We start from the raw sequence: 19,720 nt of genomic DNA, 5'->3' as shown, positions 1-19,720 counted from the left end.
CCTTGCAATGATTGGAGAGTAAACTGGAAAAACAAAAAACAACAAAAAAAAAAACAACACAAAAAACTGGGCATAAAACAAATGCTGCCCCCAAGACAGCGCACAACAAACAGAATATTCAGGAGGAGAAAACTATGGAAAGGGATAAAAATGTCTAGCCTGGAGAATTCAAGATTTGCCAATATGAAAGCGGCGCACTCTTACAAATCAAAATTTGCCACCAATTTGCTCTTGTTCGGATTTCTGGAGGGACTGTGGCTTGTTTGTTCCCCCCCCCCCCCCCGCCCTGTCAGAGTCTGCCTGGTTAACCACTCTGAAATTAAGCCTATGACAAAAAACGCACAGAGCAACTGTATTGGAAAAGGAGGCAGCGGCCAGCCTCTGCAGAGCACCATTTATTCTTATCAATACTCATACATTAGATTCCATTTGCAAAACCGCATTAACGCCTCTGGCAAAATACCCCCCCCCCCCCACACACACACACACACACACTAACCCCTCTCCACACACACACACACACACCACCACTCCCCTCCTCTGTCTCTCCCTTAAATCTCTCATAAATCTCAGAGCGTCCCCCCTTTTCTTCCGCCAACGCCGTCTCACAGAAGCCACAGTTTTCAATTTCTGGAGTGAGAAAAGGACAGGGGGTAAAAAGCCTCTTCCAGTATTACATCTTTTCTACTTTATTACCAGTCTTCTGGGAAAACGGGGGCAGCTTTGCAGCCCGGCTATCTGTTTACATTTTCTTTACAAGACTATATTGGAATTATAATTGTGTTCTATGGGCGCCTTCTTTTGGTGCCTTGCTCTGTTTAAAGGTCCCGTGGACCTGGGGAGATGAAGAAAAATGGACCCCTTTTGAGGGATTCGATTACTGGGGAAGAAAATGCAGCTGCACACTGGCCCTTTTTCTTTTCTCTCTCTCTCTCTCTCTCTCTCTCTCTCTCTTCCCTTTTTCTGTTTTTCCTCCAGGTGCCAATCTCTCGGGATACACGATATTAGAGCTGGAATGGCGCTGACGCAAAAACACACGGGGAAATAATTTCTTTCTGCAATTAAGGTGGATGCAGACAAAAAGGAAATGTAACGTTGAGATGGAGCATTATGAATGAGATAATTACAAAGAAGCCTAATGTTGCTCAGACGGAGCATGGGGCCCGGTGGAGTGATATTAATTGCTTATTGACTCGGGTGACTCATGTGTTTTTTTCAAGGTTACCGGGGTCGCAGACGGAGTCTTGAAGCGCCGGGTGTATTTAGTTGCTTTGATGTTGCCTTGGAGTTGAGCTATACTGTGCTGAAAACTGGCCTCAGACACAGAAAATGGAATGTATTTACACAGGTTTTGAATCCAACCTTTGATTTATAATTCAATAGAGGGGGGGTCTTGTGTTTAAAGACACCGAGCAGGGGTGCAACTTTAAAGACCATCCGAATGAGAATAAAATCCATTGAAATTGGCTAAAACGTCGCATTTTCGAACAATTTTTCATCTAAATGAGTTATGTGTAGTCACTCATTGTTTTGCAGTGACTCATCGTCTGCAGCAAATGAGATGCAAAAGTTTCCAACAATATTTTGACATGTCTCCAGGTTGAAATTCTCCCCGTGTGTGTGTGTGTGTGTGTGTGTGTGTGTGTGTGTGTGTTATCGCTCGTCACGACACTACGCGCCACGCAGGTTACACAAACACAAACATGAGAATTCCATCACAATATGGATCCTTGCTGATATTCCTCCCCGCTCAGCGACATTGTGTCGCGCAGCGGAGTGAGACAGGGAATTTGTATTCGTAATAATGTTTGGTATTAATTAAAATGCAAAAGTCACCGACCCGCTGCAACCACAGGTGGCGGTGGAGGGAGCGGAGCGACAGCCGCCATGATGAGAACCCGCACATGTTCGAGACGGAGCAGACGATTTTCTAATTCTTCCGTTATTATTTTTTATTATTTTCGCCCGCCGTTTGAATGAGATGAGTTTGCCATTTCATACAACAATTTCCTGTGTAATATCATTCTGTCAATAAGTAATTACTTGCTTGGCAAATTGCTGTGCAAAATGTTCATCGGAGAGAGGGGAAGATCCATATCAATTGTTCATTTGCATAATGCAAATGAATCCACCGAGAGGGAAAACCAACTTTGCTGCCATCATTGACAGTTGGATGCCAGCACTGCTGCTGGAAAAACACAAGTGCCTTCACTACAGAGCAACACAAAGGTCTACAGCAGTTTTTTTTTTTTGGTTTTGTTTTTTTTGTGTGCTTCAGATGCAATTTCATCAGGAGGGAGAGGGGAAAAAAATGATACCCGGATTCGACGAGCGGGCGGGCGAGACGCGGGGAGCGGCCGTCCATTTGTTGCGGTTCGGGGCATTAGCAGAGGATGGGCTCTCCGCCACTCCATTAGGCTTTCCCCTGATAGCGCAACACCGTTTTAGCCCCCTGTTTACTTAATATGCAGGATCCGGCCCCGTCTATTTGCTTCTAATCAACTGATAAGACGAAAGGCCTTTTCTACGGCCCCCGGAGGATGAAAACCAAACTCCTAATGGTCATTAGTAGCAATTATGCTCCGTAACTGGCACCCACCCGCCCCACCCCCCCCCACCCCCCCCCCCCGCTCCTTTATGATGCGTCGGCTGGTGGGGCGCGCGCGGATCCGATGCGGACACGGGGGACCCGGGAGAGCTGCTCCGGAGCACTTCGGGATACACTTACATTGGCCCGCGACTCGCATTTGATAATAGATAAGTTTAGTTTCCTGTCTGACGGCCTGCTGCGATGGGGATGATTGATAAGTTGCTATTTGAGATTCACATGCACATACACCAAACTGTGTGTGTGTGTGTGTGTGTGTGTGTGTACATGTGTGTGACAGTCCAGTCCATCGCCACGTGACTCGAGCAATCCTCCGCTCCCTTCTCCTTGGAAACAAAGCATCATTATCACGCCGCCGCCGCCGTACAGTAATTGCGGCGTTGTCAAAGGCATCTCGAGGACACTTACGCGAAGCAACAGTGGAAGTCCGTCCCGCCGCGCGCCTCGCACCTCCCAATTAGCTTACTCAGCTCCTTTTTCCCCTCGCAGGATTCGAGAAGACTTGTGATTTTTATGCAAAAAACCCGGCCGAGATCAAACGCCCTTCTGCCCTAATCCCCGGAGTCGAACCTGGGGAGTGTGATCCTTATCGACAGACGCGGAGCCGGCGCCGTAGCGGGATCCAATTACGTATGCGCCGAGACCTTTTTGACATGCGTTTTTTTCTCCCCCCCCCCTCCTCCTCCTCCTCCTCGCCTAGTGATGCAACAAAGGCCGAGATCCCGCTCGGCTCTTTGCATTGTAAATGTTATAACACATATGCGGGCGTTTGCAAAGAACTCTCGCGCTCAAGAGACCTGATCCCGAATTCTGCCCCCCCACCCCACCCCCCCCCACCCCGATCCGGTTGCGGTATTTTGTTGAAATAGTACAGAGAGCGGAGAACCTGCTCAGCCGAATCCCTCCATCCTATTTCCATCCACGTGTCGGACTGGATGTGATCCGTTTATGAATCCCTTGAGATCATTTCCAAGAAGCCCCTGTAGATGAACAACCTGATAAGAAATGGGATATTAGGGATATTATGACTACTGGCGAGCTCTGAACTGACATATAAATAGGCCTTGGAAGCTGTGTTACACGGGCAATCCATTGTCTTTATCAGATGTGTGTGCGCGCATGTGTGTTGTCTGTGTGTAAAAGAGCTGTGGATTTGCGTGTGTGTGTGTGTGAGGACCGCTAGTGTACTCTAGGATTCAGCTGTGTAAACAGAGGACAACAGAACACCCACCCCTACCTCCACACACACACACACACACACACACACACCCTACACCGGCGGTGACGAGGCAAGCCATTGTCAGAAAACTAATAAAGAGGCAGCGCGTTGCTGCGGTGCGGTAATTACGCATCCCAGGATATCAGGACGGTATTTATGAAAACACCGGGCATCAACAAAAAGGAAAAGGTCATCAAGACAGATATGACATTAGCATTTTGACTGCAGACACAATGCGTGGACACACACACATACACACACACACACACCACCCACACACACACACACACACGCCACCCACACGTGCATACACACACTGACACTGACTCTCTAAGTGCGCGCGCACAAAGATAATGTCATGTTTTCTTATCTGGCCACTCAATGAGAGGCGCAGACTGTGTGCGCGCTCGTTGTTTGTCTATGTTTACGTGTTTATGTGTGAGTGTGTGGAGAGAGAGAGAGAGAGAGAGAGAGAGAGAGAGAGAGAGAGAGACGCTGATAAACACGCCACCTCTTGGCTTCTGCAAGCATGAGGAGTGCGCTGCGCAGATTGAGACGGAGGGGGGAAAACGAGGACCTGTGTGCGACTGCTCCGATCCAGATGGAGGCAGCAACAATGGTTCTGGGGTTGGCCCGGGTCACACACACACCCCCCGATGACACGCCGTTCAAAGATCTGCAGAGCCATAAAAATATTGCTCTCTCACACACACACACACACACACACACACACACACACACACACAGCTGCCACTATAGGCTTCATCAGCGAACTGCAGCACACAGCCTCACGATGCAGATAAAGCGCACAAGGTAACATAAAAGGGCACCGTGCCATTTGGCAGCGCCCCGCTCCTCTTCCTCGCAGCGGGCGGAGTCATCTCTTGAGACTGGAGGGGTTTTCCCTCCAAGACACCACATGCTGGTTTTGTGAAATTCAAAACTATTCTCATTTTCCTTGTTCTGTGTGTGCAAAAAAACTGATAATATCCTGAAATGATGCTTTTCTGGAAAGAAAGAATGCCTTCACTTGATTTAACTTCACTTCAGAGCAAAACTCAAATAGCATCTTCCATGGCAAATGACTCAGTAGGAAAGTGGGTTTTGTTTTGATGTTACCAGTCACTTTGGAGGAGCAGGTGTCAGATTTTTTGTGGATATCTCCTTTTAACCCCTTGTACCCTGACTTTTCCTGACTTTCCCCTTAGCTTCAAAGTCAGAAAAGGAAAAAAATCCTAACTGTACAACAACGCCACATCCATATTCTGTATCTGCTCGTTCCAACACTTTCTTGAAGCTCTAGCTGCTTATACTGAATGAAATATTCAAATACAAGATGCCATGTTTTTATGGCTGCACCATTACATCAAATGGAAAAAATCGAGATGTTTGTGCATCATTATATACACATTCCCCTGTAATTCAGCATGACACATTTGGCATCTTTGGAAAACTTATCTTGACTAGAATTTTAAATAAAGTTCTGTGGGTTTGAACAAAGCTTGGCCGTGCAACCTGCGTTTGTAATGATGGACCCAGTGGCGGGGCCGGTATAGGGGGGAAGAGGTTAAAAGGTGGATATCTTGAAAAATCCCAAATTATGTTGATGGGTTATGGTAACACCAGACTATAGGTAGATGCTTAATTATCATGCATTTATATATAATTACCGAAATGGTGTATAATATTGAGGCAACCCCTCTGTAATTCGCAATAGAAGTACTCCATGTGATCTCTCATCACATCATCACCAGCGCATAAACAGTCAGCCCACAAGAGCAAAGCTACAAAGCAGTACATGCAACCGCTTGGATAACCTCAGTCAATGCTCACACTTCTCCAATATTACACCGGTCCAGTCTTTCATCAAACTCATCTGCAACACTGTTACACTAATTGGATGTTCTATTATTCATAATAGCAGAAGTTTTTCTTGGAACTCTGCATTTCATTAAAGCACAATAGAGACGACCGGGTGTTGGCAAAGACGTGTTAATATTTCATCAGATAGACCATCAGTGCATGTCCAATCCACAAGCAGAACAACAAGCAGTTACGCCGAGGATAAATGCAATTAGCCAGACCTCGACAACAGACGGCCTCTACCCCCTAAAAGCTTTTCACATATTTCTGGCATCCTCTTCTCGGTGTCCCTCCGCACCTCCGATGCCACTGCCATCCGGAGAGGAGGGGGAAAGCCGAGAGAGAGAGAGAGAGAAAGAGAAAGAGAGAGAGAGGTATGGTAAAAAAAAAAAACACGCGGCGGCGGCGGCGTCTCTCGTATTTGGCGAGATCACGCCGCGGAATTCTTTGAGAGACAATTTCAACATCGAGGCAACGCTCGGCCCTGATTCCCATTAAGCATTCATGATTCATCTGGATTTTATATTATAACGTTCTGAATTTTTCATGCGCCCACCCCCCACCACCCCCTTTTTTCTGATCCGACGGAAAAAAAAGAGTAGAATTAATCAAACATCGGAGGAGAGGAGGGGGGAGGAAAAAAAAAGAAGGTATCCATCGGTTTCACACACACACACACACACACACACACACACACACACACACACAAAGAGGTGCATGTTTTCCATCACCGCCTGCTTGTTACATCCAGAGAGTCTCTTGAAGTGAGTCTTCTTCTTCTGAGGCTTTATATCGGCGGCTGGATGTATCACAAGCACCTCGGAGACGCCAAATACAGGAGGAGGCATTATTAGAGGCGTACAGGTGTCTTCGCAGGTAGTGTATAACTAAGGTTGAAGAATAAAGTGTGTGTGTGTGTGTGTGTGTGTGTGTGGGTTAGGGGCGGGGGGTTTGGGTGCTGCCCTTTTACTCCCCCCCCATCCCCCCCCCCCCCACCACCACCACCACCTCTCCTCTCCTGGCTATTATTTCAGCTATCTTTTTGTTCTTTCTGCAGAAGGGATCATTAAACCGAAATAATTCATTTGTGAGAAAGGTCAAAGCCACAGTCTGTTGGCACCCAGATACCAATGTTAGGAGTTGGTTGCATGGGAAAGAGAAGAGAGAGAGAGATGGAGAGAGGGAGAGAGAGAGAGAGAGAGAGAGAGAGAGAGAGAGGACCATTGGAGCCATTGATCCTTCCTTCATGGACAGTTTCGCCTTGTTTTTTCCGTCTCGGCTCGCCCTGTGCCGCGATAGTGGGGCGCGAGGGAGATTGAGGTGAGCTTCCCTTTTCCCCTCTCGGCGATCATCATCTTTAATGGCGGTTATAGGTGAAGACGGCGATCTGCAGGTAAATGTCACCGGCGCCATTGATTGTTGTTGTTTTGGCGCGTGAGGGGAGGAGAGGAGAGGAGGGAAGGAGCTAGGGAAGGAGAGAGGAAGAGGGTTGAGGACTGTCATCTTTTAAGTGCCAGAAATAGGCAAACCCCCCCTCCCTCTTCCCTCGTTCCCTCCTTCCCCCATTGTCTTCCTGCTTCCAGCCCACGTGCGCTCCCAGCGAACGGCAGAGCCAAAAAAAAAAAAAAAAAACGCATATCCCAGTCTCGCACAATAACAACATCCATTCTTAACAAGATTACTCCGGCAGTCCCCAGTTTGGCTGATGGGACGTGTATGGGAGCAGAGGCGCCGGGGATAAGCCGCCTGCCTTGCCTGCCTGCCTGCCTGCAACCGCCTGCAGCGCTTCACTATACGCTGGGCCCCATCCGTAGGAGAGAGCTGCCTGGGGGAGCCGAGCCAAAACATCTAGCCCACAAGAGCACGCTGGCACCGGGAGCAGGCATCTTCCTGCTGCTGCTGCCTCTGCTGCTGCTGCTGATGCCCACAACTACTGTGTCGCAGGCAGGGGCCAATTAGCAGGTTTCAGATAATTATAATCTTTTGATTTGAATAATCAGATTTGAATAATCGTAACCTCATTTGTGGTTAAGTGCTGCCGTTGCTGGCCCGGTATTTTTTGTTGACTGGTGGAACGCGGGTCCAGATGCGTTACTACACATTCCATAAAGCGCGCTAGCCAGCGCCGGGCTCCTTAACGCTCCCCTAATTGACTCGTCGGCTGTTTAAAAATGCGCTCGGACGCCGGGCCGATATTTCCGCGCAAGAAATCGGCGATCATTTAAAAAATGTCAGAGGCTGCGAGGCTTAAGCCTGTTAAATTGCCGGTCGGTGTGTGTGTCTGTCTCTTGTTGCTTTGAAAGAGATATAATCCACAACAACACAAATCCACATCCCACACCCCCTCCCCACTTCGAAGAAAAGAGACTCATTTAGCCCGAGCCGAGCGTTCCGGGGCGAAAGCGCTTTAATTTCCAATAAATTAGTTAGAGCAAAGTTCAAGGCAGAGCGCCAGACGATTTAGCCCTGCTAAGCGCTCTCCACCTCCGCACAGCCGGGGCCCGGGCCAAGAGGCGGGGGGAGAGGGTGGAGTGAAGGGTGGAGGGAGGGAGGGATGGGTCTAAAGAGCGGGGCTGGGGGTCCATCTCCATCTCCATCTCCACCTTGGACCATCACAAATGAAGAATGAGTTAGCACTGATGTGGAAACCCGGGGAACGTGGCCCCCTCGCTGTACACAACGCGGATCTAATCACGCCGAGCCGCAGATGTGTTGAGCGGCGGCGGCGAGCTCGTTATTCTGCTCGGGGACTCCGACGCCGTGTGAATGCCATGTGCTTCTCCGTTAAATTATTATTGCAGCTGATGCACGTACACAAGAGAGCGTGCGCGGATTCCTGGACGAGACGTATCATGCGCCTCCTTTTTACGATATAATAAACTGAAATGCTGTTTCCCTCGTGAAAACACACACAGGGAAAATAAGGCGCGTAATGCGATGCATGTCCTTGCCGGGTACGCTAGGTACATGTGAGGGGCAAGACTGGATTATGTGTGCTGCTTGTGTGTGTGTGTGTGTGTGTGTGTGTGTGTGTGTGTGAGATCCAGAGAGACAAGAGTGAAAGAGGCTGATACAGAGAAGGTTGAACGCACAGAGCAGAAATATAGAGAGAAAAATTCATTCAAAAACGAGATATCCACAATTTGTAAAAAAATAAATAAATGCAAGGCCTACTTTTATGAAACGGCTTCTGAAATGCTGGGGGAAAAAAATCACTAGGGAATCGCATTCATAAAGCTACTAGCTATCTCAAGACTTTATGCTCAAAAAGTAGTAATGTCATTGAGGATGAGGTCACCTATATTTTTTTGAAATATGATATTCCAGGCTGTAAAAATAGAGCATTTTGGGGAGAGAAGCTCTTCATATGTGTGACTGTGCTAACATCCCGCTGCATGTTTGCGAGGATACACCTGCTGTATTTGTTGTTGTGCCCATAACCCTCATGTCTAAATATACTCCATCCAAGCCTGTGTCCCCTCATCTCATTTTAGTATATCACCCTCCTGCAACACAACACAACACACACACACACACACGCAGCTTGTTAATGGGAAACAGGACAACAACACAGAGCCATAGACAACCTGTCAAGCTCTTGGAGGGCAGCACTAATGTGATCCCACAGCTCTATCAGAGCCACCGCTGGCCCTAGTGTTTTATTACAGACCGGGAGGGACAGACAGAGAGAGAGAGAGATTGGAAAGGAAGAGAGAGACTGTGACCATGGTCCATTGATATAACGGCCCTGCCGGCATTAGTGATATACTGTACGCCCACAGTGGAAGGTAAGCCTGGAGGGGGGGAGGGAGAGAGAGAAGAGAGAGACAGAGGAGTAGAGAGGTGGAGGACAGAAGGATGCTGTTCTAAATTACACAAGAGAGAGAGGGAAACAATGGAGATCTAAAGAGCGAAAGACAGAGGGGCCGCAGCTCAATACGGATCTTTGTGGCAGCTAGTGCCTAAAGAGAGATAAGAGAGCGATAGGCCGGGAGGCGTTGTGGGTGTGAGAAAGCAGAAGTGGGGGATGAGATGAAAAAGTCTAACAAACTTCCATCGACGGGCTTCCTTCCCCCCCCCCCCTCCCCCTCCTCCTGGAAATGAACGAAAGCTTCCGATTCCGGGGCCCCTCTCGCAAAAACCCGAATCGTATGCAATTCGGGGCTATATATTTCGAGACTTATTACACCCCGGCTGATGCTTATAATTTACGTCTCATCGCGGCTATCAATCACCGCTGATAATTCGGCTAATACCCTCGTTAACTCCCACTCCTTATCCATCAATCACCGGCAGAGGCCCGATATCCACTTGGAAAAATCGTTGGACGGGGGGTTGGGTCAAAGCGAGAAAACCGGAGCAAAATGCAGATGAAGGCGGGGGGGGAGATCCTCACCGATCGGAGGCCTCACATCGGCACGACTCAGTTAGAAGAGGAGGGGGGTGGGGGTGGGGGGGGGCGGATCAGCGGATGAACCTTTGATCTGTTTTAAAACAAGCAGCAACAGGAAAGGCCCGTGGCGAGAGGAGAGGGAGGCGAGCTGCATCCGAGACGGCTCAATCGGCGTCTTAGCTTCTTCGCCTCGCCGGAGTCGAACGCGCGGAGAAAGAGATTTTTTTTTAACAATGTCATCGCGCCACACCCTGTCGGCCCCCCCCCCGGGGGCGAGCTTACGCCGAGGGGGGCTCAAGAGTCGCTCTCTCCAATAATCACCCCCCATCACACACACACACACACAGAGAGAGAGAGAGAGAGAGAGAGAGAGAGAGAGAGAGAGAGAGGCAATCCACCTGAGCAGAAGTGGCTTGCATCAGTATTTATAGACCGATGTCTCCCATCTTGTGCAGAAACCAAAGCAACAAACAGGTCTGAACTGAATTCCTAAGCCGTGCCAGGTAAAGACTTCGGTAATAGATTAGAGAACAACACATTAACTATTAATAAGATGCTTATTAACATGCATAATAGTAGTGTATTGGTTCATTCTTAGTCATTACAAACCACTTATTAGCATTATTGTATTCAGATTAACTGTGGGTCTTCCCTCCTAATTAGTGTTTATATCAGTCAGTAAGGAAGGCTCTTAGTCTGCTTTGCTCAGTTTGGGCTTATAAGGTGCGAGTATAACATACTATTGAGAGAAATTATGAAACTATTGAGGGAAAACCCATAGTTAATAGTTAATATGTGTTCCCTAATCTAAAGTGTTACCAAGATTTCATTCCCAGGTCAAGGCATACAGTTTGAAAGAAGAAAATGGATCTTATGTATCACGTGGAGCCATGCAAGTATGCAAATTCCCCTTTATTATAAAAGGAGTTCAATAGGAACACCTGCTTTTTTTCCCATGAAACAGACTGGCCCAATGAATCCAGGTAACAGCTGCGATCTCTTATCGATTTCACTTGAATCCACCTCTGATTTCTTTTGGTCAGACTCATGAAACAGACTCTTCTTCTTCTATTTCAGAATATCACCTCTGCATCTGGCAGAGCACCCTGTGGACTCACACTACCAGCCTCACACTACTCTGGCCCTTGCTGGGAATCCTGTTTAACAGCTTGTTTGGAAGAAATGACGCTTGTATTTTCTTCCCCCAGCACACACACACACACGCACACATAAAGATATTTTTATGGACACATCCATTTTTCTTCGCTGAAAAAATAATCAAAGCCTTCCTTCCCCCTCTGTATTACTGTCAGTCCCTGCAATCTTGTAGTTCCGTCTGAATTGATGAATATTAATGGATGATTATCAATTCTCTTTGTGCGGGAAACACACACAATGCTGTGGCAGATAAAAGTATTGGGCAATGAGACGAGGGATCAGTCAATTTAGCACATCTGCACTACAATGCAGTTGACTGGGCTCCGTCGTCATCAATCCTTGCGCATGGTGTGCTAAGTGATGGCGGGGAAGTAAAGCAACCTAGAAAAGTTGTGTGTGAGGCTGCGAGATGCTACTGTACACTGTAACACACACACACCGCCATCAATCTGCCTCATACTACAAAGTAAACACACTCTGATTTCCTTTTGCTGCAAACGAAGCAATTTGTTCGCTGTTTATCTTCTTCTTTTCCAAGGCGATGTGTTTTTTCTCCTTTAATGGCCTGATGCAAATGGGTCTTTGTAACTTTGAATTATTGAAACGGCTTGGAGTGAATGGTGGGAGAACATGGATAACGCTATGGAAGGTGTCTCTGCAAAAACAGACAGATTTGTTCAGTTATTATATCTTGTATCCAGACTTATCAAGCTTATTTTAGGATTTTTTTTCTGAAATCATCAACAAATTTCACTTTTTTTCAGGAGAATGTAACTTTTTTCAGGACATTTGCTTGGTAAAAGTGAAATTGTCTTGGAGAAGATTTCTTGTTTAATGATTTTCTTCATTGTTTTATGATAATTTCTTGAAAGAAGCCATATTGGCATTATTGAAACCAGCAAGATTATCTAGTCAGTGCAGTGAGATAATTTGACTAAAAACATCACAAAATAAGCTGGATAGGTCTGGAAACAAGATTAAAGGTCCCATATTCTCCACTTTCCAGAGTTTTATTTTCTGTCTTGAGGTCCATTCAAAGCTGTGTGTGTGGTGTCATGAACCAAAAACACTCTCAATCTATTTTTCCACGTTCATTTTCCAGCATCTCTCTGAGCCTTACCAAGAACAGGCCGTTTCTGTCGCTGTGTCTTTAAGGCTCATTAATATTAACGACCCCTCTGTTCTGATTGGCTAACCGTTTCAAGAGTGAAACGTGAGACGCCGCGGCCCGGCAGCTACAGGTAGGGAAAACTCTCCGCTCAACCGCTTTGAAAAAAACACTTTTTTAGTCTATTATTTCTTACAAAAATGATAATGAGCGAACCTTTGTGACGCCACAAAGTTACGCAAGTCCAAACGGCTCGTTTAGAGGCTCGCTTTTCTAATATGGATTGTGTGGATTTAGTTGGCGACCGTGCGTTTTGATACTTTCACCATGTTTAGATAGACCATCCAACTCCTTTATCATCACAGAGGCAAGGGGAATCCTGTTTTACACCATATGGGACCTTTAAATACACTTGACAGCTTGCCATTTTTTGCAGTGCACCTTTAAAAGAAGGCCTCACACAAAGCGACTCTATCCAGACGGACGGCGGAACCGTCTCCAACGCAATTACTCCCATCTCAAGCACTCCAGTCCTTTCCTTCTTTTTGAAAACCTTCTGTTTTCACTATTGAGCTGGTGTGCTGGAGTTAAATCAAGAGCTGCTTTGCCTAAAATTATCCTCTGCTTGCCATCCCCGGGTCGGAGAGAGAGTCTTTACTCGGTGAAGTGGTATCTCCCACTCAATGTCAACAATGAGCGCCAAAAAAAAAAAAAAAAGAAAAAAAAGCGAGTCCTCCGCGCGAGCAATATGTTCAAGCCTATCTACCTTCGCAGTCCGCTCGCCTATTACTGTTCTTAATGATGGGTTATTTCTGAACCCTTTCCCCGGCTCATGATGAGTAATCCGAAAATCCCTTCCCAACACCGTGTACGTTTTTAAGCTACAGCCGCGCAACAAGCTTTCACAGCTGTCTCCCTTGCTTCACTTTAACAGGTACTGCGTGTCTGCCTCCCCCACCCCCCCCCCACCCCCCCCGAACCGCCGACGGGACTGATGGGGGCTGACGAACTGCGGCGCTCGGTGAATCACAATGTCAAGACGACGGCGCGCGGCGAAGGAATAGCGGAAGGAAGGGTGCTGTCACGCCTTGTGGCCGTCCTTCTCGCTCTTCCGCCCCACACACACGTGCACGCACGCACACACACGTGCACGCATACACACACACCCTCCCGCTTTCCTGCGTTTATGCTAATAGTCTCTGCTGAGAGAGAACACAGGGAATGACACACCGTTAGAGATCGATGGCGCTCTCTCTCTCTCTCTCTCTCTCTCTCCCCTTTTCAATGTCGGTGTGGTGAGAGAGAAGCTCAGTCACAGACAAGACAGGGGGATGCACGTATAATTAAACCTCAGAGTACCGAGCAATAAAAACCATGGGATGGAAGGAGTCCAATCTTGGCCTGGGGTTCCTTGATAATCGGCCCACAACCACAGACACAGGCGCTCTCTCACACACACACACACACACACACACACACAGAGGAGACCGGGAGAAAAAAAAAAATGCACAGAGAGAGCTGCATGACCCATTTGAATCACACCTCCCACTCCCATTTGATTCATTTTTTAATTAAGCGTGAGAAATAGAGAGAAAGGGTAAGAGAAGGAGACAGAGAGGGACAGAGAGAGAGAGAGAGAGAGATTGATAGTCTTAAACCAATGCTGTGCCATCTTGGTTTAACTTAGGACTTATCTTAGCTCTGCCAGGCATACTCATGAGCACTTAACCTTGTAGCGAATGCAACCCATCATCATCGCCTCTCTCCAAGGCACGCCACATTCCTCTTCACCCCCCTCCATCCCCCCATCCCCTCCCCAATCCTTGCACTGTCCTTCAACCAAGAAGATGCTTACTCCTTTGACTAACCTATGCGACAATCAAGTGGCGTTCGCTAAGGCCTTCAGAGAACGACTGAGCATAGAAACTAGAAACAATGCCACCTATCCCAACCGCTCCATAGGCAATCCGCAGCACATTTCACACTCGCGGCAAAAGCACACAGCGAGGCATTCCCAGCCTTCGTGTGTATGTGTGTGTGTGTGTGTGTGTGTGTGTGTTTGTGTTTGTTTCAGCATGCCGACGAGCGCCGTCGTCGGATCCAGCAGAGGCTAATTGACTCGCCTGAAATATTAATGCCTCACTTAACAGCATTTTTGTGTTCGTACGGTATTTAGAAAACACAGGTGCAAATCCCGCAAGGTGGCGGGATGTTTAATTGATGCGGCCATATGACAAGGAGGCGGGGGGGGGGGGGGGGGGGGGGGGGGGACAAGAGGAAAGGGAAGCTGAGAGAGAGCGTTGAGTCCGGTCGCAACAAAAAGTGTTTTTACTTCCTTGTTCACGTACATCGATGCTCAGAAATGCTACTATGTCATATGACCACCGCTCTCAAACAGGAAAGGTAGCAAGCATGTGAACGCGCCATAAACAAGAAAAGGCATTCCCGGCAATTATCAAATAATAGGTGGCGATACAATGTTTGCGAAAGCGATTACCGAGCGAGATCAAATATTATGCTCGGTGGCCTGCGTCCCGCGGCCGTGCCAGAGCGGCTGGGTTGGTAGTCAGTGGAAGGGAGGGGGGGAGAGGGGGGTTGGGGAGGCGGGGGGGGGGGGGGGTGCAACGTGGCTGCCAGGCTGACTCTCCCCAGGTGAGTCCCAGCAATGAGCTGTGAACAAGCTGCTTTGGCCAGGGCCCGGCCAGCCAGGCAGCCAGGCAGCAGCAGCCTTCCCTCCCTCCCCCTCTCCCTCTCTCCCTCTCTCCCTCCCTCCTCCACCGAAACCTGCTTCCACTCCCACCCAGGCCAGGGCCAGGGAGCAGGTGGCCCTCAGCCGCGGGATTAGCCCGCAGGTCTGTTCATGATACACCCGGCCATGGACAAAAAAAACACACAAAGAACCTAAAAATAAAATAAGAGGAAAAAACAAAAAAACAACTCTCTAAATCCAAAATACTTGGGAAGCAAATAGATCCTTATGCCTTTACTGGAAGCGATGGGTGTAAGTGAGCAGCTCCAACAAATGGGAATTAGAGGAAAATAAACAGACAGCGACTCCCATGCAACTGTGTTTTGAATCTGTTGGTAATTGCAGTGAGAAGTAACACAACATTCTGTATTTTTTCTTCTGGATTGGCTTGCTACACAGTATTTCAGATGTCAAGGGCATCTACCACAGCAAAAAAATACTGCCACCATTATTTGGTGCAAGTTTAATTATTTCCAAAAGCATTTCATGATCCCCCCCTCTCTCTCTCTCTTTCTCACTCTCTCTCCCCCGTATCTCTCCTTCCCCTTGACAAACCCGAAAAACCCTCCCACTGCCCATTTGGGAAAGCAGAAAAAAAAAAAAAAAAAAAATGGAGGGAGCATTCAAATGGCCGAATTAATGTTTCCACACGATAAGCGAGCTTAATATAAAGCTGACAATCACAGCACTCACCCTGCCAACCAGAATTGGATCGGGTCCAGAGAATTCTTCCAGCACAAACATTTGATTCCAAACCCATCCTCTCTTGGCTCGGCTCAGCAATCTTTGTCCTTCGCCAAGACCGCTCGCCACCGCCGCCGACCCGCCGGTTTGTACGCTTTTGGCCTGGCTTATGATGGGAGTCATAGATGTGTAGGGAACGCAAGTAATCCACACCAGCAGCAAGGAAGTCCACAGATCCACGAGCATCTCCTCAGACCGTTTTGGCATCCTGTCGTATTGCGTTTTGTTTGTTTGTTTGCTTTTTTTTTATTTTTTTTATTTTACCCGACTCTTCTCTCTTCTCTCCTTCTCTCTCTTGTCTCCCTCTCTTCAGATCAACAGCTCCTTCTTAGATAACAAGAAAAGGTTACTTGTGTCCTCTTTGAGCGGCGGAGCTCGCGTTCATGGTGCGATAAAGGTCACTCGCATGGCTTGGCATGCCTCCATAGCGGATGGTGAGGGAGGTGAGGAGCTCGGCGCGGCATCCATTTGGCGTTATTCCGAGGGGGAGACCTGGGGGGGAGGGAGCAATCACAGTTTGTTAGTTGCGTTTCGGGCTTGGTGAGGAGTTGTCAGGAGGTGGAGGGGGGGGGGGAGGGAGGTGGAGGTAAGAAAGTAGTCAACGTTGGGGCAAAATCAGACGAGACAAATGAACAATAGAGGGGAGATCAGTGTGTTATTAAGCCAAACCATAAGATAAGATAAAAAAAAAAAGAGAAATTCTCATTTTAGGTTAATAAAGCAAGATGTCACTTCCCCATGATCCATCTGCAGCAGCCATGACCCTTTATTCCCAATCTTGTTTTCATATTACACTGCTACAACTGCAAAACAAATGGGGATGCCTGCACTCTGAGGCTGTGCAGCCTACAACAATCAGATTGCCTTGCTTTAATCTGTTGTTCTAGGGATTATCCTGGAAAGATTTTGAGCAATTACATGTTGCTTATGATGCATGTTTTCATATTACGGTTTGAGTCAAATGTAGCGACAATATAAAAGCAATGTTTTCCAGCAAAATTCCCTAGCCATTGACCTCAGTGTATGTATGCCTCAATAATGTGAGCTTTAGATAGAGTGGTTGCAGGTAGGCTCTACAATGTCAGCAGCTGCAACTCATTGATATAATAGAAATTCAAGAATTTAGTGTCACATTTTAACATTGAATCCATTCTAATATCACATTTGAACTACTGTTTTTTGTATTTTTTCTCTGATAAATACATTCATAAAGTGTTTCTACATAGACAGGTATGTAATTAAACCCAAAAAATCCTCATCAAATGCAAATTTAAATGCTAAATAAGAGGTAGGAGGTAAAAAAAATGTGCCCTTCAATGGACAACAGTTGCAGCTTACCATCCATTTCACCAGCTCAGTCATTTCACCGTAAAACACACTGATGCGCACAAACAAAAAAAAGGCAAAGTTACAGGGGGAAAGCACCAACACAAAGGTTTGGCTTTGAGTTGTCGTCGGCTAAAACGCATGTAGGTGGACATACCACAGCACTGACAGGCTTTACTTCCAGCACAGTGTCTGCGGTAGTTTTGGTAACTTTTCCCCTCGCCTACACACTGTATATCACTGTGATCACACGCTATATGGTCTAATACACGGGTCCTGCAATGCAAGCCCAAGGACAATAAGCTATCATCGGTTCCACCTCAAGCCAATGGCAATATCACAAAATACAGAATAAAACGTGACATTCTCCAACTAGACTACCGACTGGAATGGAAACCGAAAGATGCGTGACCGGTTTTATTACCAAGAGAGAGAGAAAAAAAAATCATCATCTAGAAAGATGCGGTTTTAGCCGGTATCAAAATCAAATGATAAGTCGCCGAAATGAAATGAGGTTTCTGTGTCTATTTAGTGTTTAGCGCCGCTATCAAGTCATTAGGGTGCGTGACTAAGCAGGCGGTTTCAGCACCACGGGGGGAAGGACAGCTCCCCGCCAGAAAGCAGCCGGTCCAGACAGGCGCAGCCGAGAGCAGAGCACCGGGCGCTGGAAGAGGAGCTGTCCAGGGTGCAGAACGCGTCCAAATACATCACCACCCATTCATTTTTCATTTTTTTTCATAACGTGGTTAGAAAAAATAAAAAAGGGGAATGCACCCATAAAGTTGAAGCTGCTACTTGCCTGTTTTGCCTTTGTAATAGATTCGATAGTCTGCAGCAGATACCGCGATTGCCCAATTTCGCCCTCTCTCTCTCTCTGAAGTTTTACCTTCGGGGGAGACGTCGCTTCCCCTCGGTCCGTCTCAATCCATCGAGCGTGCCGCCAGAACGCGTAAACACACTAATTTATGGGGGGAAATAAGCCACACACACACAGGCTGCCTATGCGCGACTTGAGCCGCAGCAGAGGCCGGTGAAATGTGAATAAAGCAGGTAGCCTAAGTTGCAGACCTTTCTGTAGTACTTGCCGTGTCGCTCAGTGTCATCTCGCTCCTATCGGCGGTGCCGTGAAAAATACAGCCGGGGCGACGGAGGAAAAAAAGCCCTATTCAACCCCCCCCTACCCCCCCCCTACTAAACAACCATGTAGTACCTGTTAGGTTCATACATCACGGTGGCGAGCTATACTTACTCCTGAGTCTTGCATCCTTCCCCGCTGCTGCACCATTTCACCTTTTTTTTTTTTTTTTTCAAAAATACGCACAAAGTCCACCGCGTTTCATTCGAGGCAAACGGCAAAAAAAGAAAGAACGCGGAGGTGCGAGCGAGTAGCAATCCCTTTCTGCAGTTTGTCAAGCCGAGGGAAGTGACAGTGTTGCGGGGGGGGGGAGGGGGGGTTATAGTTGGAGCTCCGACAGGCTTGCTGGCCGACTGGAAAAGTGAGGAGGAGATGGAGGAGAGATGCGCGGCGGCGAAGAGAGCCTCCCCTCCGCGGCGCTCATTGGGTTGATGAGGAGCCGGGTCAACAGGCGCACAAATGAATGCATGCCGCTTTGCCGGGGGAAGAACGGACGCGCAAAGGTTATCGCTTCCAAATTGTCGGCTAGACTTGTAGATATTGCATAGGTGTGCGAAAGGAGATTATATTCTGCTTCTTTTTTTTTTATTTTTATTTTTTACTCTAGATGCCAACTCCCCCTCTCTGTTAAGGCAACGTACGGCGCGTGAGTTGGCCCTCACCTCTCCGCGTTATTAGTGAAATGAAGTAGGCCAGGCTATCAATGAAACCGAGCCGAGCCTGCTCGTTTACACTGTCATCTGATAGCGTTGAGGCGAGGCATGAATAGATGGACGTGCCGCGGCCCCTGTTTGCACAGTGGAAAGAGCTGAACTATTCTATTCCATCCAGCTGCTCGGGTTTTAGTGGATTTTCTTACTTCTATTCGCTATTCCGTGATTTTTGGTTTTATTTGTATTTTGTTTTATTTGATCTTACATGAGGTTAAATTATGAGTCATAACAGCTAAAATCACTTTGGAGCCCACACGTGAGTTTATTTATAGGCAATGTATGAAAAGAAAGGGAACAGGCAAAGTGTTTCGCAGGTCTTCTAATTATTGCGGACAGTTACTGAGAGAAAGGTCAAGCTCATCATCGCGGGCAATGCATTGTTGAATGTGGGTGCGCGTGTGTGACAGAGAGAGGGGGAGAGAGAGAGAGCGAGAGAGAGAGAGAGAGAGAGGGATTGAGCTATATATATAGAAAGAGAATGAGTGTGTGTGCACGTGTGAGGGAGTGAATGTGTGTGCATTCAAGTGCTTGTGTGTGTGTGTGTGTGTGTGCTCATGTGCATCTGTGTAAAAAGAGTACCCAGTATATATATACATACATATATATATATATATATATATATATATTCAGGAAAAAGAGAATTATTTTATATTAAAAAGAAATAAAATACAAAAAAAAGAAAGAGAATGAGTTTGTAAGCATGT

General features: G+C 47.3%; 1 protein-coding gene across 1 annotated transcript in view; it reads right to left on the bottom strand.

Annotated features, from left to right (window-relative positions):
- The window catches only part of cdh8 (cadherin 8), an 88,727-nt gene extending 72,678 nt beyond the window's left edge, over positions 1-16,049 (bottom strand). Inside the window, exon 1 of the mRNA XM_071896227.2 lies at positions 15,792-16,049. Coding sequence (XP_071752328.1) covers positions 15,792-16,049 — 258 coding nt within the window. The remainder of the gene's footprint in view (positions 1-15,791) is intronic.
- Between the last annotated feature and the right edge of the window lie 3,671 nt (positions 16,050-19,720).

The sequence above is a fragment of the Centroberyx gerrardi genome, chromosome 1, assembly GCF_048128805.1.
Source record: "Centroberyx gerrardi isolate f3 chromosome 1, fCenGer3.hap1.cur.20231027, whole genome shotgun sequence".
NCBI lineage: Eukaryota > Metazoa > Chordata > Actinopteri > Beryciformes > Berycidae > Centroberyx > Centroberyx gerrardi.
The sequence above is the reverse complement of the archived record's forward strand: the minus strand, read 5'-3'. Positions and strand labels throughout refer to the sequence as shown.